This window comes from Piliocolobus tephrosceles, chromosome 17, assembly GCF_002776525.5.
Source record: "Piliocolobus tephrosceles isolate RC106 chromosome 17, ASM277652v3, whole genome shotgun sequence".
NCBI lineage: Eukaryota > Metazoa > Chordata > Mammalia > Primates > Cercopithecidae > Piliocolobus > Piliocolobus tephrosceles.
Window position 1 is genome coordinate 19,846,739 of NC_045450.1, and position 25,842 is coordinate 19,872,580.

Here is a 25,842-nt window from a genome sequence, read left to right on the forward strand (position 1 = left end):
AAATGAGGTGACCCAAGAGTGATCCTGAGCCTTAGATGTGCCTCACTCTGCATAAGCCATCGAGGGGTGGGGTTGTGGCACCAGCTGGAGACTCAGCTGGCTAAGAACTTGGGTATCAAATGGACGAATCAATGTTCTTTACAACAGTGAAGACCCAGAGGCCAGGACCAAGCAGATCACCATCTTCATCATCAAATGGGATTCACCCAAGCCTCTGGGTGAGCTCTTGAAGGCAACTTTGAGGACTGCTTTGATTTAAAATAAAGAGCTTATAGATCCCAGCACTTTGGAGGCTAAAGAGGGAGGATGGCTTTGAGCTCAGGAGTTTGAGACCAGCCTGGCAATATGGTGAGACATCATCTCTCCAAAAACAAAAAAGACACGCTGGGTGTGGTGGTGCACACCTGTAATCCCAGCTACTTAGGAGACTGAGGCAGGAGGATCGCTTGAACCCAGAAGGTCAAGGCTACAGGGAGCCCTGATTGCATCATTGCACTCCAGCCTGGGTGACAGAGCAATACCCTGTCTCCAAAAAGAAAAAGGAAAAAAAGCCTATGGAGCCAAAAAAGCCTCTTTAAGTCCTCTAACTCCTGTCACTATGAGGGCGAAGAAAGACCAACCAGTGAGAAGAAATGAGAGTTTTCTTCATTACGAGGGGTATCCTTTTAACACCTAAGTCAGATTCTATCTGCTCAAAACCCTCCAAAGACTTCCCATTTCAGAGTAAAAGCATGCCTAGTGACTGGGGCCCACTAGGTGCTTTGCACCCTGTGCCATCTCTCTTGCTCCTGTCTTGCCTGTCACCTCCCCCCACCTCCCCACCCCGACCTCCTCTCCTACCCGCCTCCCTGACTCACGATGCTCCACGCTCACCTCATACTGTTTCCAGGACACGCCCACCTGCTGCTGCTGGGTCCATTGCATAGGCTGTTCCTGCTGCCTCCAGTACTCATCCCCCTCGACTTCTACGGGGCTGACCTCTTCACCTTCCAGCCTTGGCTCAAATGTCACCTTCACAGTAAAGGCTACCATGGCTGGGTGTGTGGTTGTGCTGGCTCTGCCCAGTCCAAAGGGCCAGAATGGGTGAGTGCTCTGCTTGTCAAGAAATGCACCCTGGGGCCAGGTGCGGTGGCTCAGGCCTGTAATTCCAGCACTTTGGGAGGCCAAGGTGGGTGGATCCCTTGGGGTCAGGAGTTAGAGACCAGCCTGGCCAACATGGTGAAACCCCATCTCTACTGAAAAAAAAAAAAAATACAAAAATTAGCCGGGCCTGATGGCAGGCATCTGCAATCCCAGCTACTCAGAGGGCTGAGGCAGGAGAATTGCTTGAACCTGGGAGGCAGAGGTTGCAGTGAGCTGAGACTGCACCACTGCACTCCAGCCTGGGCAGCAGAGCAAGGCTCTTTCTCAAACACAAAAACAAATGCACCCTGGTGTTAAGCTGCATCCATCCCATTAGTGGAACAGGGGTGGCGGTGAAGTTTGTTAGATTCAAACAAGTATTTTATGGGCAAGCAGCCCCGCCCCAGCCCCACACAACCACACTGCCTATCCCCATTACTCTGGCTAATTTTTCTTTTCATAGTACCCATCACCTTCTAACATATTATCTAATTTATTTACCTAATATATTTATTGTTTGTTTTCCCCCTAGAAAAATGAACTCACTTCTATTATCTACTGTACTAAATCAATGCTTAGCATATAACCAGGACCTGGCACCTATTTGTTAAACAAGTGAATGAATGAATGACTAAATGAATGAAAGAAACAAATGAACTCACAGTTTGGAAGCCAAGAGAGAAAATAGCCTTTGGACCTAATATATGTTTATTTTGTATCTCATGCCTGAGTGACACCTCCTAGAACTACTGATGCTAGAGTTGTCCAGAGTATATCAGTAGAATAGAGCGGCTGGATAAGGAAAAGCAAAAACTAACAAAAAGCTCTCATCAAGCCCTTCACTTTTTTTTTTTTTTTTTTTTTTTGAGACGGAGTCTCGCTGTGTCACCCAGGCTGGAGTACAGTGGTGCAATCTTGGCTTACTGCACCCTCTACCTCCGGGGTTCAAGCAATTCTCCTGCCTCAGCCTCCCAAGTAGCTGGGACCATAGATGCGCACCACCATGCCCAGCTAATTTTTGTATTTTCAGTAGAGATGGAGTTTCACCATGTTGGCCAGGCTGGTGTCCAACTCCTGACCTCAGGTGATCCACCCACCTCAGCCTCCCAAGGTGCTGGGATTACAGGTGTGAGCCACCATGCCTGGTCAAGCTCTCCACTTTTTATTTTTTGGTTTTTTCCTCCTATTAACCCATCAGGCATAGCAGCTAAATGTCGGTCAACCAAGGATGTGGCTGTCTAGTGCTATTGCATCAGACAGTTGCAGAGGCCATCATTCATACTGTGTTCTACGAGAATGATGCCCCCTAGAGTTGTGCAACATGGCAGCCCTGTAGTAGGAAAGAGAACCAGAAAAGTGCTGGCTACATGTTCATGTTCATGGACCACTTCTCCATGCCATGCTCATGCCACTCAACTGGGACCCCCAGGGCAGATCCCCACGGCCTCTATGAAAGCAGCTGTGATGAGGTTCCCATAGGTTTCTGTAATGGGTCCAGGCAGAATTTTACTTTGATCTACAATCACCGGGTGTTCCACTGCAGGAACCACCACCACTCCCCCTGGGGGCAGGTTCACCAAGACAGACACAACGCTCCTGGGCGTGGTGCCTTATACAATGTGGGCACTCAGTGAATATTTGTTGAATGAACAGATAAATCTTCTTCTGCCCTCTCCTATGACACGCTTACTTTCGCCTGTTTCTCCCAGATCGATGGATGCCTTGTCCTTTGCCACACTTCCCAAGTCCTCTTTTTAGCTCAAAAATCCACCAATTCTCTTCCTGACATCTATTCCATTCATTTATAAATCGCTCCTTCAAATGATCCCTCCTTGTCACTACTTCCCAAACTGGATCTTCGCCCAATTTCTCAGCTCATCTAAATTCTTGCCTCTCATTTTCATCATTCATTTTAATGACCAATTAGGCATTTCTCCTCATCCTCCCCAAATCCTGAAGGCTGCATTTCTAGTTCTTTTTGGTGGAGGTGATGAGCTTAGTTTTCATCTTATCTCACCAGGCATAAAGCACTTCTAGGCAAGGACAAGGCCAGAGGACCTCACTCACCACACATTGGACAGCCATCCCTAATGTGGCCATTGACCCCACTTGATAATTCTGTTACTCAGCTTTCATAGAATCCTAACAAACTTCCCACAGTGGCCAGACCAGATTTCCTATTTTTTTCTCAGTCTACAATCCTCACTTTAGCCTTCAACCCCCACCCACCTTTCATTGATCACTAAGAACCTGAAGTTAAATAGTGCAGGTCACATAAGAAAATAGCTCTATATCATTTCCTTAACCAATCTTTCTCATTGCTGATTTTTTTTTTTTTTTTCCGAGATGAAGTCTTGCCCTGTCACCGAGGCTGGAGTACAGTGGCACGATCTTGGCTCACTGAAACCTCCACCTCCCAGGCTCAAGTGATTCTCCCGCCTCAGCCTCCCAAGTAGCTGGGATTATAGGCACATGCCACCACGCCCGGCTAATTTTTGTTTTTTAGTAGAGACAGGGTTTCACCATGTTGGCCAGGCTGCTCTCGAACTCCTGACCTCAAGTGATCTGCCCACCTCGGCCTCCCAAAGTGCTGGGATTACATGCATAAGCCACCATGCCCAGGCTCTCATTGCTGATTTTTTTGGTTCAGTTCATAAAATTCTTCTAAATGATTTCAGTTCACTTTGTGTTTCTGTTGCTGGCATAATCTTCCTCAGAGAACCATGAAAAACAAGTGGTAAAAAGCCTTTCTTCTCAACAATTTGCCATCTTTGCTACATGATCAGTGTAAACTCACATACATGTGATTATCTGTTATCTTCTTAGCATGAAGTTTCTGGCAATTCACCTAGCTCTAAGACTGACTTCCTCACTAGTTTCTATGTTATTTTTTTAGTTCATAAACACGCTTGCACTTAAAGCAATACGTTCATTTGTTGAGCAACTACTGTGTGCCAAGCAGTAGTCTAAGCACTTTCCTTACCTAACAGCTCCATGAGGTAGGTATTGCTATGATGATTCCCATTTGCATGTAGAAAATAGGGTCAGACTAGGTGGTGGCTCACGCCTGTAATCCCAGCACTTTGGGCGGCTGAGGCGGGAAATATTATTGAGGCCAGGAGTTCAAGACCAGTCTAAGCAACATAGAGAGACCCTGTTTCTACAAAAAATTTAAAAATTAGTCAGGCATGGTGGCGTGCACCTGTAGTCCCAGCTACTTGGGAGGCTGAAGCGAGAGAATCCCTTGAGCCCAGGAGTTTGAGGCTGCAGTGAGCTCTAATCACAGCACTGCACTGCACCCTGGGTGACAGAGCAAAACCCTGTCTAAAAGAAAGATAGAAAGACAGAGAGAAACAAACAAACAGGGTCACAGAGGGATTAATTTTCTTCAAATTATACTGTTAATCAGAGACACAACAAGAACCAGAATTCATATCCTATTCTATAAATTATTATTTTATATGCTTCACCTAGTTAGAAAATTACTTATTCTTTCTCAGTGTCCTGACTGCTGACAGGTACCTCCAAGGCTTTAGAAAATCGAATTCGTTTCAAAGAAGAGAATACAGGTATTTCTTTTCACTGGTGGGTTCTGTCTTAGGTTGACTTCACCCCCTCATTCCTTTTTAAAATAAAAGAAAACTAAGGATTTGAAAAACAAGTAGGTTCTCCAAGCCACAGGGCTCCCTTAAGACTGAACATGTTCAAAGCTAGAGATCCTCTCAAAACAAAATACATGAGCTGCTAATAAGTTCGGCCAATCAAAGTTAAGTAAGCATATCTGCCTCTAATTTATCTAATAAAAAATTCAGATGGGGGCAGCTCATCATTTCATTAGCCTGGCCTTTCAGTGAACTCCAGTGTCTTCATTCTCTCACCAGGATTTGTACCCCTTCGTGAAGGGCTCACTAAAAATACCACAGTCTTCCACCTCCAGGGCCACTGCAATTGATACACAGATAAAACAAATGTGAGATAGCCATCCAATGGATTAGTATGCAGCCATCGAAAGGAAGCCATAGAAAACAAGCTTCAGTGTGGATGAAGGATGAAAACATTGCTCACTGAAAGACGCCAGACACAAAAGATCATATATTGCATGATTCCATTTCTATGAAATGTCCAGAAAAAGCAAATCCACAGAGAGAGAAAATCGAGTAGTGGTTGGGAGGAAATGGGGGAAGGCGAGAATGGGGAGTGACCGCTAATGGGTTTCTTCTGGGGATAATGATAATATTCTTGAATTAGACAGTGGTGAGGATTAAACAAACTTGTGAGTATATTAAAAACTATTGCATTGTGTACTTTTAAAGGGTGAATTTTATGGAATGTGGATATCTCACATTTTTAAAAAATGAAAGAGTGAAAAAAGGTGGCTTCTGCCTCATCTGGACTCCTACAATTTTTTTTTTTTTTTTTTTTGGAGACAGAGTTTTGCCAATTTAATCATTGATAAATAATACCTCAGAGATCACTGCTTGCCAGCCCTGCACTGGCACTGGGTTACATAAAGGAATAAGACCATCTGGGCATGGCGGCTTGCACCTGTAATCCCAGAACTTTGGGGCACCGAGGTGGGCGGATTGCTTGAGCTCAGTAGTTTGAGACCAGCCTAAGCAACAAGGTGAAACCCGATCTCTATAAAAAAAAAAATACAGAAAATTAGCTGGGTGTGGTGGTATGTGTCTGCGGTCCCAGCTACTTGGGAGACTGTGGTGGGAGGATTGCTTGAGCCTGGGAGCAGGAGGTTGCAGTGAACCAAGATTGTGCTACTGCACTCCACCTGGGTGACAAGGTGAGATTTGTCTCAAAAACAAACAGAAAGAAATAAAACTCAACCCTGCACACATCTCACAGGCTAGAGGGAGACAAATACGTAAACGTTCTATTATAACTGAGGGTGAGCTGGGCGCGGTGGCTCATACCTGTAATCCTAGCACTTTGGGAGGTCAAGGCGGGTGGATCACCTGGGATCGGGAGTTCGAGACCAGCCTGACCAAGATGGAGAAACCCCGTCTCTACTAAAAATACAAAATTAGCCAGGCATGGTGGTGCATGCCTGTAATTCCAGCCACTTGGAAGGCTGAGGCAGGAGAATCACTTGAACCGAGGAAGCAGAGGTTGCAGTGAGCCACAATCGTGCCACTGCACTCCAGCCTGGGCAACAAGAGCAAAACTCTGTCTCAAAAACAAAAACAAAAACAAAAACAAAAACTGAGGGTGATGTTGTAATGGAGGTAATGCCAAATTAACAATTACTGGTGCTTAGGTTATATTGGATACCGTTTTAAGTGCTTCGGATGTAGTAAGTTATTGATTCCTCTTATCAATCCTATGAAGTGGAAACTTATTAACATTATCACAAATTTAGAGATAAAGAAAGCATATATACACACATATATGCCTGTGAAGCAGCAGAGCTAGGAGTTAGACCTGAGCAGGCTGGCTCCAAGTCTGTGCAATTAAGCAGGATACTCCAGTGCTTAGAGATAGGCATGGGGTGCCCTGGGGACACAAAGGGGGGCCACATAAGCCTGCAAAGAGAGGTGTCACTTAGAGTTCACGTGCACGTTTGGGCTAGGATTTTTTTCTTTCATTTCTCTGCACTGTCAGGGCTCCTCCCACTGTGCACAGCAGAATAGGCTTGCTTATGCATGGATGCAGTAAAGAAAGGGAATGAAAAAAAAGGGAGGGATTTCTTACTCTGCAAACCACAGTTCCTTCAGCCTGAGCATCATGGGGTTCACCGTGTGCAGATGCTCCTCGTTCCACTTCTTGGCGTTCCTGTAGACACTGTGCCAGGGCACAGGGGCCCGGATCACTCTTTGAGGAAACAAGCGGGGAATGCTCTCAATAAAGAGCCGTTTTCTCTCCATTGGGTCCATGAGAATGTAATCAACTACAATCAGAAAGGGCAAATACCTCGTTACTAAGCTGTAAGGGTTGTGCTCTTGGCTTCAACTCGTTTTTTTGTTTGTTTTGTTTTTAATATAGAGACGGGGTCTCACTACGTTGGCCGGGCTGGTCTCAAACTCCTGGGCTCAAGTGATCCTCCCGCCTCAGCCTCCCAAAGTGCTGGGATTACAGGCGTGAGTTACTATGCCTGACCTTAGCGTCAATTCTTTTTTTTTTTCTGAGATGGAATCTCGCTCTGTCGCCCAGGCTGGATTGCAATGGTTCAATCTCAGCTCACTGCAACCTCCACCTCCGCCTCCTGGATTCAAGCGATTCTTCTGCCTCAGCCTCCCGAGTAGCTGGGATTACAGGTGCCTGCCACCACACCTGTCTAATTTTTTGTATTTTTAGTAGAGACGGAGTTTTGCCACATTGGCCATGCTGGTCTTGAAATCCTGACCTCAGGTGATTCACCCGCCTCGGCCTCCCAAAGTGCTGGGATTATAGGCATGAGCTAGCACACCTGGCCTTAGCTTCAACTCTTAGAATGTAAATGAGCCTCTGTCCATTTGCAAGGTCATGGGTAATCCCCTGGGTATAATGCAACTGGGGAAGCTTCACTCTTGGTGTTTGTTTTCTTTCTGAGGGTATTTTACAGGAAGGAGGAATGTGACTTCACGGAGTGGAGCGCTTAGAATCTGGGGTTGAGCCCTGGTAGGATGTCTAGTATCATGCATGACAATGATATAGGATTTGCTGATACCTCATTAGTCACTGATTGATTTCTCACACCAAAATAGATGCACACACAAAAAAACCCACCATGGATGATACCATCCATTACACTTAGAAATAGAAATTTAGAGACCAGATGTTTGACATACTAAGAAAGACTGGTAGAAAGCTTCATAGAGGAAGTAACATTTGTGCTGGGTCATAAAGAACAAGTAGCAGGCCGGGTGCGGTGGCTCACACCTGTAATCCCAGCACTTTGAGAGGCTGAGGTGGGCAGATCACTTGAGGTCATGAATTCGAGACCAGCCTGGCCAACATGGCGAAATCTCGTCTCTACTGAAAATACAAAAATTAGCTGGGAATGGTGGTGCGCGCCTGTAATCCCAGCTACTCAGGAGGCTGAGGCAGGAGAATCGCTTGAACCCAGGGGTCTGTGCAGGTTGGTCTGGAAATCCTGACCAACCTCTGCAGTTACAGTGAGCCGAGATCACACCACTGTACTTCAGCCTGGGCGACAGAGCGAGACTGTCTCAAAAAAAAAAAAAAAAAAAAAGAAAAGAAAAAGAAAAAAGAAGAAGAAGAAGTGTAGAATCTCACACAGGTGTGATGGCTCATCCCTATAATCCCAGCACTTTGGGAGACTGAGGCAAGAGGATCTCTTAAGTCCAGGATGTTCAAGACAAGCCTGGGCAACATAGGGAGGCCCTGTCGCTAAAAAAAAAAAAAAAATGTTTAAACTTTACAAATGTAGAATCTCAGGCCCCAGGTTCAGATCTACTGAGTCAGAATCTGCATTTTAATAAGATCTGCAGATTACGGGGATGCACATGAATATGTGAAGTGCTGGGGTAGCCATCAGTGATGGTAGGGGGATGGGGGAATTTGAATTAACGGTTAAATTATGTTTTGGGTATTTCCAGTGGAACCAGGGTGGCAAATGACAAAGTGAGAAGAAAGAAGGTGCCTTCCAGGCCAGGCATGGTGCCTCATGCCTGTAATCCTAGCACTTTGGGAGTCTAAGGAGGGAGGACTGCTTGAGCCCAGGAGTTCCAGACCAGCCTGAGCAACAAAGCAAGACCCTGTCTCTACAACAATAAAAATAAAAAAGAAGGAGGTGCCCTCTACATCTACTACATAGAAGCTTCTACTATATAGAAGCTCCCCAGCCCCCTTTATGCCCACCAGCCTTACCGATGCTTTTCATGAGGCTACTGTAATAGTCATTCTCCTTCTCCTGCACGAGGACCACCATCAGGGGCTCCAAGAAGGGACTTGTCAGCAGCGTGTTAGAAATCAGGTTTGAAATCCGAACCATCACTTCACCCTCCTCAGGGGCAATCATGTCTTTGCGAATTCCATTGGTCAGATAGTAATTATATCTCTTCCGTAAACAAACCACCAGCAAGAAAATGGTCATGATTGGATCATGGGCTCACCTGTTCTGCCTATTAGCTGCCAAGGCACCCCATTCACACAGCATTCGTCCGCACCCTTCGCTTGCCATAACCATGCATTCTGGGCCTGTCGCTTCACACTCATGGCAAGGAGATCACTGGCAAATTTACCCCAAGACTTCAGAGGATTCAACCAAAACCAGAGCGATGTCAGTGGGGTATAAGGAAGGATTTGTCAAATACCACCCAGATAGGAACAGTGGAGTGAGTGCAGAGTCCAGGGATGGAGGTGGCATATCTGGTGACCTTTAAGAAGATGAATGACAGGCCAGGTGCGGTGGCTCACACCTATAATCCCAGCATTTTGGGAGGCGAAGGTGGGCGGATTACCAAGTCAAGAGTTCAAGACCAGCCTGGTCAATATGGTGAAACCCTGTCTCTACTAAAAACTACAAAAATTAGCTGGGCATGGTGGCCCACGTCTATAGTCCCAGCTACTTGGGAGGCTGAGGCAGGAAGATTGCTGGAACCCGGGAGGCAGAAGTTGCAGTAAGCTGAGATCATGCCACTGCACTCCAGCCTGGGCAACAGAGCAAGACTCTATCTCAAAAAAAAGAAGAGGAATGACAAGTTCCTAAAATGGCCTCAAATAGTTCACCCTCCTGAACAGCAATGATCCACTATAAAACACTTTGATCCTGTAGCTTGTAGCTGTCAGTGGGGAAAAATATCCCCAAAGCCCAAGATCCACGATGGTTCTTTTTGTTTGTTTGTTTTTTGAGACAGAATTTCACTTTTGCCACCCAGGCTGGAGTGCAGTGGTGCAATCTCAGCTCAATGCAACCTCCGCCTCCCGGGTTCAAGTGATTCTCTGGCCTCAGCCTCCCGAGTAGCTGGAATTACAGGTGTGCACCACCACACCCAGCTAATTTTTCTATTTTCAGTGGAGACGGGGTTTCAGCATGTTGGCCAGGCTGGTCTCGAACTCCTGACCCCAGGTGATCCACCCACCTCAGCCTCCCAAAGTGCTGGAATTACATGCATGAGCCACCGCACCCAGCTGATAGTTCTTATTCAAGCAAGGGCTTTTGAGTTTCAAAAGCAACCTACACACACAAATGAAACAAAAATGGCCAGTGGAACCTAATGACTTCAGGAAATTTTGTATATTTGGGGTTTGCCTCTGAGCTGCTGCATGGCTGAGTGGCTCTGAGAATGACTAATTTCAGACAGAGGAGAAGCACAGAGTGTCAGGAAAGGGCTTGAAGTCTGTTTTTAAGTTTCAGATCAGAAGAGGTTGCTGGCGGGGCACGGTGGTTCCCGCCTGTAATCCCAGCACTTTGGGAGGCCGAGGTGGGTGGATCACCTGAGGTCAGGAGTTGAAGACCAGCCTGACCAACATGGTGAAACCCTATCTCTACTAAAAATACAAAAATTAGCCAGGTGGGGTGGTACACACCTGTAATCCCAGCTACTCGGGAGGCTGAGGCAGGAGAATCGCTTGAACCCAGGAGCCAGATGTTGTAGTGAGCTGAGATTGCGCCACTGCACTCCAGCCTGGGCAACAGAGCAAGACTTCCTCTCAAAAAAAAAAAAAAAAAAAAAAAAAAAACTACAGAGACTTTAGTATCAGCCAGACATGCTTTAAGTTCTAGTTTTGTCTCCTGCACTGTAGCCCTTGGGACATTGCTTAAACAGTCTATACTCCACTTTCCACAACTGGACAATAGAGATAACCATAGAACCCAGGTCTCAAGTAGGGTCAAGTAGGTAGAGGGTTTAGCATGGAATTTTGCCAACAGCACATAGTCACTGTGAGTTTTTATTAATCATTTTATTATACACCCTAAACCCACAAGACATTTGCTCTAGAGTTTTGTTGTTCTTTTAAGACTCGTTGGAAACTCCAGCATCTATCTAGAGCCAGGCAGGTAATGTTAATAAGTGAAAGTTGTCTAGACCGAAGAAAATAATAAGGAATGGTGGGAACTGTGACGAACTGAAGAGTGTATTTCTTATCTAAAGGAGGTAGCTACTGCTTAGCACCAAATATTTGAGTTTTCTCAAGAGAAGTTGGAAAATGTAGCCTATGTGAGAGTTTCCTCATTGTTTTTTTTTTTTTTTTTTTTTTTTTGACATAGGGTCTTGCTCTGTTGCCCAGGCTGGAGTGTGGTGGTATGATCATAGCTGGGATGCCTGAGGTGTCAGAGAAGGGGACCGAGGGATAGGCTGTCTTGTCCCAGAAAGGGTTGTGAATCCCTCCCCCTACCTTTTTTTGAGACAAGGTCTCACTCTGCTGCCCAGACTGGAGTGTAGTGGCACAATCATAGCTGACTGCAGCCTCAGCATCCCAGGCACAAGTGATCCTCCCACCTTAGCCTCCCAAGTAGCTGGGACCACAGATGCATGGCACCATGCCCAGCTAATTTTTGTAGAGATTGGGTTTCTCCATGTTGCCCAGGCTGGTCTTGAGATCCTGGGCTCAAGTGATCCTTGCCACTCCTCCTCCTAAAGTGCTGGGATTACACGAATGAGCCACCGCGCCCAGCCACCTCATTTTTGTTTTTTTTTTTGAGACGGAGTCTCGCTCTGTTGCCCAGGGTGGAGTGCAGTGGCTCAATCTTGGCTTACTGCAACCTCCACCTCCCAGGTTCAAGCGATTCTCCTGCCTCAGCCTCCTAAGTAGCTGAAATTACAGTGCCTGCCACCATGCCTGGCTTTTTTTTTTTTTTTTTTTTTTTTTTGTATTTTTAGCACAGACGGGGTTTCAGTATGTTGGCTGGGCTGGTTTTGAACTCCTGACCTCAAGTGATCCACCTGCCTTGGTCTCCCAAAGTGCTGGGATTACAGGTGTAAGCCACCATGCCCAGCCACCTCATTCTTAAAACACATCTACAGGCCAAATTCAGCCTATGATAGAGATCCCAGATAAAATATGGGATGCTTTGGGATATACTTATACTAAAAAGTTATTCATTACCTAAAATTTGAATTTAACTACGTGTTCCATTTTTTGTCTTGCAAAATCTGGCACTCCTAGCCTATGGGCCACCATTTTTGCAACTTATATCCTAAAAGGACCCAAGGTATCAATTTCCATCACTTACTAGGGCAGAGAACATGCACACACACTCTCTCTCTCACTCACACAAGCACACAAACATGCGCCCTCTCCAGTAGCCTGTCTTGTGTCTAGACTTTGGTGTTTTTCAAACATTTCCCAGGTGATTCTGCCGTTCTCCTTGAATTTAGAATCACCGAGATGCCGAGAGCAATCTTCAGCAAACTGAGGGAAAGGGGGCAACAAGAACGTACCTCCAGGTCCGATTCAGAGGGCTTCTTTTCTTTACTTTCCATTTCCATCTCCTGCTGTAACATGACATCGAGCTGCTGTTCTGGACTCATTGGTCTGCTTCCTGGGAACGTCAAGGATGGCTTTACCTCCTTCTTCATGGGTGAGAAGATTGACGTCTTGAAGGCCAAGTTGATCCTGAAAAGTAGACGCAGCTCAGCCCTTGGTGTTTGGTTCTCCGGAGAGGTGCTGTGGTGTTGCCTACATTCCCTAGCCTGATGAGTGTGGTTCTGCAACAGAAGCCCCTCTCCTCTGTGTCATCTAATGTCATGTGTGTATACTTCAAAGATGACCGTAACGACTGAACACCTCATAGGTATTTCAGCATGGTTTTGTTCAGTTGATTTTGTCTACAATCTCAAAAAGCCTGGCCAACATGGTGAAACCACGTCTCTACTAAAAATACAAAACTTAGCCAGGCCTGGTGGCAGGCACCTGAAATCCCAGCTACTCGGGGGGCTGAGGCAGGAGCATTGCTTGAACCTGGGAGGTGGAGGTTGCAGCAAGCTGAGATCATGCCACTGCACTCCAGCCTGAACAACAGAACAAGACTCTGTCTCAAAAAAAAAAATTTTTTTTGGATTAAGGTGATTGGTGGACAAAATGTGATTATCTGGGAATGCTTTGAAGCCAAGAAACAGAGTGTGGCTTTAGTGAGACCACATTCTTCTTCCATTCAGCCCACTGTCCTGCCTTCTCTGGTGCCCACAGTGACATCTTACCCAGTGGAATCCTCTTTGTTTCTGGAGGAAAACTTCGTTTTCTTCCTCATGGGCTCTGATGAGCTTTTATTTGCTGGAAGAATGGAGAAGAAAGACATCAGTGATGGGCAATGGCCTTGGGCCATTCTCCATCCACAGGGGCATGACTCTTGGACCAGTCCAGGAGCACACTAAGGGGAGTGGACATGGTATGGTGTGACGAGGCAGGAGATGTGGGCTGAGGTCCCATGTGCATCACTGATTACCTGTGTGACCCTGAAGAACTGGCTTTGTCACTCCGGACCTCAGCTTCCTCAATTGTAGAGTGGGGATGTGCATATCTTCCATTCATCCATACATTTGGCAAGAATTAACAACTGCTCGTTTCATGTATTCTCCAATATTGTATACTCTATTTTCTAAACACCTGTTATATTACTGTTTAATATTTATCTTTAAGTAGACTTGGGCATTTAAACTTAGTACATTTGGACAGGCGCGGTGGTTCATGCCTGTAATCCCAGTACTTTGGGAGGCTGAGGTGGGCGGATCACCTGAGGTCAAGAGTTCAAGACCAGCCTGGCCAACATGGCAAAACCCCATCTCTACTAAAAAATATTAAAAATAGCTGGGCATCATGGCGACTGCCTGTAGTCCCAGCTACTTGGGAGGCTGAGGCAGGAAGAATTGCTTGAACCAGGAGGTGGAGGTTGCCGTGAGCCATGATTGTGCCACTGCACTCCAGCCGGGGTGATAGAGTGAGACTCCATTTCAAAAAAATAAAATTAAATTAAAAATAAAATAGGCTGGGCACGGTGGCTCATGCCTGTAATCCCAGCACTTTGGGAGGCCAAGGCAGGCAGATCACAAGGTCAGGAGTTCGAGACCAGCCTGACCAACATGTGAAACCTCCCGTCTCTACTAAAAATACAAAAATTAGCCAGATGTGGTGGCGCATGCCTGTAATCCCAGCTACTCAGGAGGCTGAGGCAGGAGAATCGCTTGAACCCAGGGGACAGAGGTTGCAGTGAGCTGAGACAGCACCATTGTACTCCAGCCTGGGCAATGAGAGTGAAACTCCGTCTCAAAACATTTTAATAAATAAATAAATAAAATAAACTTAGTACATTTATTTTTGAAAGAAATTTTATGATTATCAGAAATAAGAAACAATAAGTATATATTCATTGCAAGTGGAAAAAGCAATATCATTTGCAATAAATAGAAGGTAGCTACAATTAATTCAACAAGTGATATAAAAACTATACTATTAAACTTTAGTTAGATATTACTTGCTAAAGTGTCGATCTTTGAACTTCTCAAAATAGTCTAAGCCTAACGACAATACAAAAAATCCTTTTTTTTTTTTTTTTTTTTTAGACAGGGTCTTGCTCTGTTGCTTGTCCTGGAGTGCAGTGGCATGATTTCAGCTCACTGCAACCTCAACCACCCAGGCTCAGGTGATCCTCCCACCTCAGCCTCCTAAGTAGCTAGGAGTACTGGCGCATGCCACCACATCCGGCTAATTTTCCTATCTTTTGTAGAGACAGGGTTTTGTCATGTTGCTCAGGCTGGCCTCCAACTCCTGGGCGCAAGCAATCCTCTCAATAAACTCAACAATCGAGGTATAGATTCACAAAATGGAAATAATATATCAATAACAATATTACTCCAAAATAAATTTTTAAGATCCTCCAAGTACGAATGTATTTTAATGAATAATAAGCAGAAATCAACTCAAGCAAGGACATGAATAACAGACCCCAGTGCCGCTCTGAAGAAAGCATCTTAGTACTTTATAGTCAAAGACTTTAGCTGGCCTGAGAATTTTTGGGACAATGAAACCTGGGAGGCATTAGTACTAGCTCTTCACAGATATTAATAATTTTGGACTAAGAAAATTATTAAAGACTGCTACAGACTGAATGCTAATGTCTTGTGAAATTTTGTATATTGAAACTTAATCCCCAGCATGATGGTATTTGGAGGTGGGTGTTGGGAGCAAGCCCCCCAAAATTTGGCCATAAACTGGCCCCAAGACTGGCCATAAACAAAATCTCTGCAGCACTGTAATACGTTCATAATGGCTGTGACGCCGGCACTGGAAGGTTGTGGGTTTATGGGAATGAGGCAAGGAACACCTGGCCCACCCAGGGAGGAAAACCGCTTAAAGGCATTCTTAGGCGACAAACAATGGCATGAGCGATCTGTGCCTTAAGGGCATGTTCCTGCTGCAGTTAACTAGCCCAACCTATTCCTTTAAGTCGGCCCATCCCTTCGTTTCAGTAAGGGATACTTTTAGTTAATTTAATATCTATAGAAACAATGCTAATGACTGGTTTGCTCTCAATAAATATGTGGGTAAATCTCTGTCTGGGGCTGTCAGCTCTGAAGGCTGTGAGACCCCTGATTTCCCACTTCACACCTCTATATTTCTATGTGTGTGTCTTTAATTCCTCTAGTGCCGCTGGGTTAGGGTCTCCCTGACAGAGCTGGTCTCGGCAGGTGGGACCCTTGGGAGATGATTAGGTCATGAGGGCTCCATCTTATGAATGAGATTGTGCCTTTATAAAAAAAACACCAAAAAGATCCCTCACCCCTTCTCCCATGTGAGCACACAGCAAGAAGATAGAGAAGACAGATGTCTATGAATCAGGAAGAGGACCTTCACCATACTCTGAATCTGTCGGTACCTTGATCTTGGACTTTACAGTCTCCAGAACCATAACATATTTATTTCTGTTGTTTATAAGCCACTCAGTTTACGATACTTTGTTATAGCAGCCCAAAACGAACTAAGACGATGACCATGAAATTAGCAATTAGAGCTGCAAACTTAAGGTTCTGTGTATCATGATCTTGAACATTTGGGTATTAATTATTTGCCACATGTCCTTAAAGCAGGAAGATGTAAAAGCAGCATCCTAGAGACTGTGGGTGTACATGTAATACACAAATAACACTGGTAAGAACCACTTGGAAAAAAAATCATCCAAGTGATACTGAAAGGGCTATGACAGTAAGAATGGAATCAGAATTTGGAGAAGGGAGGTAGAAAACCATAAGTAATTAGAAAATCTGAAATGGAAAGATAGTCATTTAAACAAAAAACACTCATTAGACATGAAAAATTCAAGACTGAATAGAGTTGAAGAGAAAATTAACAAATTGGAAGATGTAATTGAGAAACTTACCCAGACATAGCACAGAGAGAAAAATGAAAAATATAAAAATGAGTTTGAGACAGAGAGCAGATCAAGAGTGCCAACATATGTCCAACAAAAATTACTAAAGGATACCCTTATGTTGATATACCTATGCTTGGTGGGAATTAAATTAACACACACAAGGTGCTGTGGTAAGCAGCTTCCAAGATAGCCCCCAATGATCCCCATCTCCTGGTAACACCTCTTTGTAGTGTAATCCTCTGCCCTTGAGTATGGGCTCTGAACTAGTGACTCCTAACAAACAGAATGTGGCAAAAGTGATAGGATGTCACTTCCAAGATTAAGTTCCAAAAAAAGCCTGTGGGTTCTCTCTTGCTGTCTCTCTTTCTCTCTCCCTCCCTTGCTCTAAGGGAAGCCAGAAGCCATGTTGTGAGTTGTTCTAAGGGAGAGACCCATGTGGCAAGAAACTGGTGTCTATGGCCAACAGTCATAGACAACAGTCATGTCAGCAAGGACCTGATGACATGAGTGAGTTTGGAAGAGGATCCTTCCCTAGTTGCCTTTATATGATGGTGGCCTTGGTGTATGCCTTGATTGCTAGTGAGGGGCCCTGAGCCAGCACTACAAATTCAGTCATGCCCACATTCCTGCCCCTACTGAAATTGTAAGATAATAAATACTGGTCCTTTTAAGTCACAGAGTTGTGGAATAACTTATCATGCAGAAAACAGTAACACAAGTACATAGAACAGTGCCTGGTATATGTAAACTGTCTATAAATGTTAGCCATTTGCAATCATTTCCTCTATAGATAAAGAGGAGAGTGAGGCTTTACAAAGTTCTCCAAAGTTAGCTTCAGCAAAAGGGGAGCCAGGATCAGAACACAGGAGTAAAAATTTCACTCCAGGCCTGCTGCAGTGGCTCATGCCTGTAATCCCAGCACTCTGGGAGGCTGAAGTGGGTGGATCACCTTAGGTCAGCAGTTTGAGACCAGCCTGGCCAACATAGTGAAACCCCGTCTCTACTAAAAATACACACACACACACACAAATTAGCCAGGTGTGGCCTGTAGTCCCAGCTACTGAGGAGTCTGAGACAGGAGAATCACTTGGGCCCAGGAAGGCAGAGGTTGCAGTGAGCCGAGATCGTGCCACTGCACTCCAGCCTGGGCGACAGAGTGAGACTCCATCTAAAATAAATAAATACATAAAAATTCCCTCCAAAGCCCCAAGGGTATGACACTGCCACAAGTACCTGATGATGGCAGCCCCTGACCGGTCCTGTCCCTAAGGACATTGATGGTGGCCGGCTGGTACACCTTCAGCAGGTCTTTCAGCTTCAGGTCCTGGGCCATCAAGGAGTAATTGTTGGCGATGGAATCACTGGGTCCACGGTGGTGATGCTGCTCTTTGAAGGGTGCAGCCAAGGTCCATGATGTGCGTTGCATCAAGGGCGGGTAAGAGCTGTGTGACATGATCGTCTATGAGGGAACAAGTGCAGAGTGAGACGCAACGAGGAACATCTCTCCATGAGCCTGGGCTCTGCTCACATTGAGGCTCATGAGAGTTCCAAGTGCCTTATGCTATATTTCTGCCTTCTGCACACTCAGTGGAAAGACTTTCCGAACAGACACCAACTGTACTTCTCTGACCATTGTGAGCATGAATTCTGATGTCAGGGATAATAGCTTGCATTCACCAGTAACTCTGAGGCAGATGATTGACATCTCTGGTCTTTATTCCTTATGGACATGACTACAAGGTAGGAACAATTACCCTCATTTTACAATGAAACATGCAGAAGTTCAGAGAGTTTAAATAACACAGCAGATCAGTGGATGGCCAGATTCTAACTCACCTTTGAACAATGGCATAGCTCTCTCTCCCACACTTCTGCAGCCTCTTCTGGGGGCAAACACGACCAAAGCTACTAATCCCATTTGTCAGGTCTGTTTAACTCCCCACCCCCAACGAGTACCTGCCAAATACCGAGAGAAGTGGGGAAAGCACTTCACCTCCTCACCCTCAACAGACGAGCTGGCAGCCAGGTGTGCATACCTGATAAAGCCCAGACGGTTCCTCATTAGCAGAAGCAGGCAGAGGGGGCAGTTCTGGCTGCCCCTGGGAGTGGCTCATGTGATGTATGGAGTCACTTTTGGAGATCTGTGGGACATGGGAACAAAGCCACCCTTCAGAAATTAGGGAAGATTTGCAAGACTCTGAGTTGGTTAGGACTAAAGAGGTCCCCAGGAAAGGTTTTAGGTCCAGAGCAAAACACCCCTCTCACTCCCATCCATTCTGTATGTTTCATTTATTTAAAAATTGACAGATAAGGGCCAGGTGCGGTGGCTCACACCAGTTATCCCACCAGTTTGGGAGGCCAGGGAGGGTGGATGACCTGAGATCAGGAGTTCAAGACCAGCCTGGCCAATATGGTGAAATCCTATCTCTACTAAAAATACAAAAATTAGCCAGGCATGGTGGCATGTGCCTGTAGTCTCAGCTACTTGGGAGGCTGAGACAGGAGAATTGCTTGAACCTGCGAGGCGGAGGTTGTAGTGAGCTGAGATTGCACTCTGAGATGTATTGAAGTGTATATACATTAAAGAGTGACTAAATCTAATTAGCATATGCATTACCTTGTATGGTTATCTTTGCAGTGAGAATACATCCGCTCTCACAGCATTGTTCAAGAATAAAATATATTGTTAATTAGTCACCATGCTGTACAACTGATCTCTTGAACTTACTTACTCCTTCCATCTAACTGAAATTTTATATCCTGTGACCATCTCCCCAACCCTTCCACTCCTGTTTCTCTTTTGTTTTTCGGGGGGGATGGAGTCTTGCTTTGTCACCCAGGCTGGAGAGCAGTGGCACTATCTCGGCTCAATGCAACCTCCGCTTCCCGGGGTCAAGTGATTCTCCTCCCTCAGCCTCCCAAGTAGCTGGGATTACAGGTGCCTGCCACCACACCCAGCTAATTTTGTATTTTTAGTAGAGATGGGGTTTCACCATGTTGGCCAGGCCGGTCTTGAACTCCTGGCTTCAAGTGATCTGCCCGCCTCGGCCTCCCAAAGTGCTGGGATTACAGGCATGAGCCACCATGTCTGGCCCCGCTTCATTTTTTAATCATTCAGTGTCTCCTCCTCAGATTCCCTTCTATAAGCAAACTTGAATATTTTTCCCCCGTGGAAGAGTCCAAATTCTGAGGACATCCCCTGTACCCTACCCTCAGGTATGATTAAAGGAGGTGACTTTAAAAAAAAATGGACTCTTGCAATTTTTTCTTTTTTTTCTTTTTTCTTCTTTTGTTTTTTTGTTTGTTTGTTTGTTTGTTTGTTTGTTTTTTGAGACTCACTCTGTCACCCAGGCTAGAGTGCAATGGTACAATCTTGGCTCACTGTAACCTCTGCTTCCCGGATTCAAGCAATCCTCCCGTCTCAGCCTCCCAAGAAGCTGGATGGGTGCCCACTACCATGCCTGGCTAATTTTTATATTTTTAGTAGAGATGGGGTTTCACCATATTGGTCAGGCTGGTCTTGAACTCCTGACCTCAGGTGCTTTGCCCTCCCAAAGTGCTGGGATTACAGGCATGAGCCACCCCACCAGGTGGACTCTTGCATTTTCACATGTGCAAAACTCCAAAGAGAAATTCACACAGGCAGTGGCACTGAATTTTCTGTGTATTTAACACACACACAAGCAACTCTTTATGCTTCCTGCAAAAAGGAAAAGAGTTATTTCAACAGTGTGGGTGTTGAGTCCTCCATTCCAACCAGTGAATGCATACTGTGGAGCGAGTCTCAGGTAAGGGTAAACTTGTGGCTCCCATGGTCACTCTCAGATCCCAAGTGCCCCTCCACCTCTCCTAAGCAGAGAGGAAAGTGACTGCATTATTGAATGAGATGACATGTGGTTTTGTCTGAAGACTCAGCCCCTATATGCAAAACAACCACTTCACCTGGGGATAGTGATGGAGAAACTGCAATTTGTTCCAACACTGGAAGCAAAACTGTTGGCCTGGACTTATTGAGAGGTGCTGCTGTCCAGCATTTTAAAGGTGGTTTGAGGGATTTTCCAGGGCAATTTTGGCTCTCTGTGATTTTCACCTTAGGCAATGACTTTGGACTTAACTCCTAAATAAGATGAGCCAACATTGTATCAATGTGATTTATTTGGTTGTGCAAATTATGACATGCAAGATCACTGATGGGGGCGGATGAGGCAGGGGCATATGACTCAGCTATTAGCTGCCCCCCTGCCCCCAACCCCTTACAGATGACTCAAATTAACCATCATTATCTCTCCTCGAGCACCTACCTCATTAAATAACAACAGAAAAACAAGAACTGCAGCAATAATATCTACCATTATTCCAAACTATTACGTGCCAGGTACTGTACAACCTTACGAGATTTTTTTTATAACCACATTCTAGCTGAAGAAAATGAGGCAGAGAAGATTGGTAACATGTCCCAGCAATGTAATTGGCTGGCTTGCCTTCTAAGTCAGTGACTTCTTTATTTTTTTATTTTTTATTTTTTTTTGAGACCAAGTTTTCGCTCTGTCGCCCAGGCTGGAGTGCAGTGACACGATCTCGGCTCACTGCAACTGCAACCTCCACCCCCTAGGTTCGAGCGATTCTCCTGCCTCAGCTTCCTTACTGCATTATGCAAATTGACACATACGCTGTTCTTGGGATAACGAAGAAAGCAAACCGTGAGCATTTTGCAGAACACAATGGAAAGGAGAACCTCTGTAGAAACAAATTAAACTGAGCTATGTCATAGGCTCAGACTAAAACAAATACACAAACAGTCATAAGTACGCTGGTAGCAGAAAGCATCCCAATCCGTGGATAAGGAACACATGGGGCACATACAACATCAGTAGATCTAGGCATCAATTGCGGAACGGAGCAAAGAGTTTTCTTGGCTATACCTGGCTAAGAACCCTCTGTGGCACCTTCAAGAGGAGATGGAGATTCTCATAAGAATTAGCTGGTCGAGGCAAAATTGTTTGTTAAAAATATGAATGCTTGGCCAGGTGTGGTAGCTCATGTCTATAATCCCAGCACTTTGGGAGGCCAAGGTGGGTGGATCACTTGAGGCCAGGAGTTCGAGATCAGCCTGGCCAACATGGAGAAACCCCGTCTCTACCAAAAATATAAAAATTAGCCAGGCGGTGGCGCACACCTGTAGTTCCAGCTACTCAGGAGACTGAGGCAGGAGAATCACTTGAACCCAGGAAACAGAGGCTTCAGTGAGTGAAGATCGTGCCACTGCACTCCAGCCTGGGTGACAGAGAGAGACTGTCTCAAAAAAAAAGAGAGAGAGAAAAGAAATTAATGCTTAAATCTTCTCTTTGGTAAATTTCAAGGAGCTTTCACTTCAGAGCATATTGGCTTAGTTATTGTCTACAAATCCACTTTAGTTTTATTAAGTTTCAATTTAAAATGCTCCTCTGGGCACTTCACTGTATGGCAACGTGGTGATTCAACAGAGATACAACAGAGACTCAGGAACTAGACTGGGTAGAACTGTCACTTTGGGCAGCTTATTGCTGATTACACATGTTGTATGCATGTTCTTCATACAACATGAAGAAGGTTTCATGAAGGCGGTTTCCAAATGCTTGTCTGAGGACCTGCTACACCAGAATCACTCCAGTCTTAGATAAAATCATAGATTCCAGGGCCCCACTCCAAATCTTCTGGATCAGAATCTAGGAGGGGAGGACCAAGACTCTATGTTTTTAAGATGCTCCCCGGAATATTCGGATGTTCAGCCACAGTCCAAAACTGATAGGTGGAATATATGGTCTAATGGACTTGGAAAGGAAGGAAAAGGAAGAACGGGTGTCTATTCCTGAATTTTCCACAGCAAAACTTGAAGATTTCCAAAGTCTAATTCAGCAAAAATGATATTTCAAAGGAGACAACAAAAAACATGTGATGAATACATTTGTTCAGTCAAGGGCATCTAACATGCCAATTGGCCTATGATCAAAATATCCCCCTTCCCACATATTCCCAACACATTAAAAATACAGGTAGATCGGCCAGGTGTGGTGGTTCATGCCTGTAATCCCAGCACTCTGGGAGGCTGAGGCAGGCGGATCACCTGAGGTCGGGAGTTTAAGACCAGCCTGACCAACATGGAGAAACCCCGTCTCCACTAAAAATACAAAATTAGCCGGGTGTGGTGGCACATGCCTGTAATCCCAGCTACTCGGGAGGCTGAGGCAGGAGAATCACTTGAACCCGGGAGGCGGAGGTTGCGGTGAGCCGAGGTCACGCCATTGCACTCCAGCCTGGGCAACAAAGAGCAAAACTCTGTCTCAAAAAAAAAAAAATGGGTAAAACAAGAGAAGTCTTAAAATTCACACCTACCTTCTGAGATGAGCAATCCATGTCACCCATGATGTCCACTCTAATTGTAGCTATTTTTAGAAAATGAACAAAGAGCTCTCAGCTTCTCCAGGGATGTGCCTCTCCTATCCAGTTGCTCTGAAATTCACACTTCTTATAGCATAATGGGGATGACACCAACAATGGAACTTTCCGGATGTTCTGAAAGCTCTGTTCATGAGGATCCCTCTCTGAGGTCATAGACTTTGGCCCCCTGAGGAGTTCCCTGGTAGAAGAGGAGAGAAAGGGTAGCTAGAGATAAGGGGACATCACTGTGTTTCTGCTGAGCTTTTAGCTCTGGTTCGTACTTCCCCAGCGGTGGCCTCGCTTCCTTTCCCTCAAGTGCTTCTCTCTTGGAAATTTTCCAGAAACACATTGAGTTCACTGCAGAGGAAAGACTGAAGCAGAGTTACATATTAATACAGAGAAGAGGGAGACTCACCCCTCCAAACAACATCCTGGCAGCCCGAACTGTTCTCCCTCCTCCTCCCTGGACTCTAACGCTGGCAGTGCTTGTATACAGGCACTGGGCACAGTAACCAAGTCTCAGCGTCTGTTGCTAAGGGAAGGAGGGGCCTACATACAAGACTGGGCATGATCTAGCTCTATGAGCTGGTGTCTCCCTTTGCTGGAGGCCCAGCTGGGCAGGAGGAAGTGTTGGTGACGGAAGGGAACATGGGAGGGTATTTAGCAACGTTCCAGGAATAACAGAGGCAGCAGCAATAAAAGACCTTTGGAGACATCAAAAAGCACAGAGTATGGTGGTTAATTTCTTGGGATCTACAGCTGGACAGGTCAGACTTCAGATTCTACTCTTCTCATTAATTAACTGTGTGGTTTGGCAAGTTGCTTAATCTCTCCAAGTGTCCTTTCTGTCTGTAAAATGGCAGTTATGTGAGTCCCTACTTCATAGGGTTGCTTTGAAGGATTAACGGGATAACGTGTACAGAGCGATTTGCATATAGTAGAAGGATAACTGATATTTTCCCAGTTTTTCCCCGTTTTAACACTAAGTCCTGCATCCTGCAAGCCATCTCAGTCCTGGGCAAACTGGGATAGTTCGATCACCCGACACAGTGGATGCTCTATAAATGTTGTGGCTAACACTAATATTACGATAAACACAGAAATACATGTGCACATACTCAAAAGTAACAATATTAGCTGCCATCCAAATAGTAAAAGCACATGTTCCATGGTCACTGTGAAGTTCTCTCAAAACCAAGTTAGACTTAATGAGTTTTTTGGGGTGCCATGCTTGCATATCTTGTTTTTTTTTATTCATTCAATTTCCCCCCAAACACCATGATATTCCTATTTTAAGGATAAGGAATAAAAACTGAGAGATATGGGCCGGGTGTCGCGGCTCATGCCTGTAGTCCCAGCACTCTGGGAGGCTGAGGCAGGTGGATCACTTGAGGTCAGGAGTTCGAGACCAGCCTGACCAACATGGTGAAACCCCATCTCTACTAAAAATACAAAATTAGCCAGGCATGGTGGTAGGCACCTGTAATCCTAGCTACTTGGGAGGCTGGGGCAGGAGAATCACTTGAACCTGGGAGGGAGGTTGCAGTGAGCACAGATCGCGCCACTGCACCCCAGCCTGACCAACAAGAGCGAAACTCCATCCCAAAAAAAAACAAAAAAAAAAAAAAAAAAAAAAGAAAAGAAAAACAAACAAAAAAACTGAGAGGTACATAACTTTCCTAAGTCAACTTGACTCATAAGTAGCACTGACACAGTTGAAACCTGTCCTGATGACTGAGTCCACTCCTCTTTCCATCAACTACCTGTCCAGAACACAAGCACTCCCGAGTTCCTAGGAAGAGCATTGCATAGCACCAAGTACTTCCATCTTCCCCCTTTCCCACTCCTTCCTCAAAGCTGGGCTTTCCAGCCTTTCAAACTAACCCTGAGCTTCTCCATCTCTTAGACTTGTGCTCTTTATCATAAAGTATACACACGGTTTCAAATAGCATTTGGAATCAATGAGACAGTGGGACGGCTGGAGATTCTGGTTTAGACAGAAATGGGGAGATGACCAGGTCTCCTATACAGGGTGTGAAACCTCATGTCACACCAAAAACAGCAACTGTAATCCAATGTGAAAAAGTAGAATGGTGCCAGGCGCAGTGGCTCATGCCTTTAATCCTAGCACTTTGGGATGCCAAGGCGGGTGGATTGCCTGAGGTCAGGAGTTCGAGACTAACCTGACCAACACAAAACCCCATCTCTACTAAAAATACAAAAAACCAGCCGGGCGTGGTGGCGGGCACCTGTAATCCCAGCTTCTTGGGATGCTGAGGCAGGAGAATTGCATGAACACAGGAGGCGGAGGTTGCAGTGAGCAGAGATCACACCATCGCATTCCAGCCTGGATGACACAGCGAGACTGTCAAAAAAAAAAAAAAAAAAAAAAAAATTAGAATGGACCTGATGTGGAGCCAATGGACCCTATGGCCCATGTGTGAGTAGGAGACATGCCACCATCTGAAATGTAGTGTGCTTTCAGTCTACTAGTGTTTAAAACTATCAAAACAATAATAATGGCTTCCACTTACTGAGCATATACTATCCCCCGGGACCTCTGCTAAGCACTTAGTAGACATCATGTCTTTGAATCCTCTCAACAACCTAGAATATAAATATCAGTATTATCACAAGTTTTATGATTGAGGAAACTGATACATTAAACTAACCTGACCACAGTCACACAGCTAGGTCAGCAGGAAAGTTTGAACCTGGTTATGAAATTTGTTCCATGGCTTCAATCAAAAACCTACATGTAATCTGAGGAAAGATGAAAAATAAATAAAGTATCTGCCGAAGAGAATGAAAGCGACTTCCCCCAGGCCGCCTCACCTGTACCAGAATAGTTTGTTGTTTGACAACTTCGTGTTGGATAACTTTTAAGAAAGGATATAGGCTTCAAGTTTCTCAATCCTCCATCTTCTTTGTCTTTCTTTCTTTTTTTTGGCGGGGGGATGGAGTCTCGCTCTGTCACCCAGACTGGAGTGCAGTAGTACGATCTCGGCTCACTGTAACCTCCAATCTCCTGGGTTCAA

At 45.3% G+C, this 25,842-nt stretch overlaps 1 protein-coding gene across 2 annotated transcripts in view; it reads right to left on the bottom strand.

Moving 5' to 3' along the window:
• DNAH3 (dynein axonemal heavy chain 3) overlaps nt 1-23,314 on the bottom strand; it is a 206,043-nt gene extending 182,729 nt beyond the window's left edge. The window contains exons 1-8 of one of the 2 annotated variants that reach the window (XM_023224996.2): nt 23,220-23,314; nt 22,760-23,003; nt 18,424-18,528; nt 17,621-17,846; nt 13,221-13,293; nt 12,462-12,636; nt 8,944-9,133; nt 6,826-7,021 (exon numbers count right to left, since the gene is read on the bottom strand). In XM_023224996.2, coding sequence (XP_023080764.1) covers nt 6,826-7,021; nt 8,944-9,133; nt 12,462-12,636; nt 13,221-13,293; nt 17,621-17,846; nt 18,424-18,528; nt 22,760-22,789 — 995 coding nt within the window. In that variant the 5' untranslated portion in view covers nt 22,790-23,003; nt 23,220-23,314. Of the gene's footprint in view, nt 1-6,825; nt 7,022-8,943; nt 9,134-12,461; nt 12,637-13,220; nt 13,294-17,620; nt 17,847-18,423; nt 18,529-22,759; nt 23,052-23,219 lie in introns of those variants that run through there. The other variant, XM_023224997.1, reaches the window with a different exon arrangement.
• Between the last annotated feature and the right edge of the window lie 2,528 nt (nt 23,315-25,842).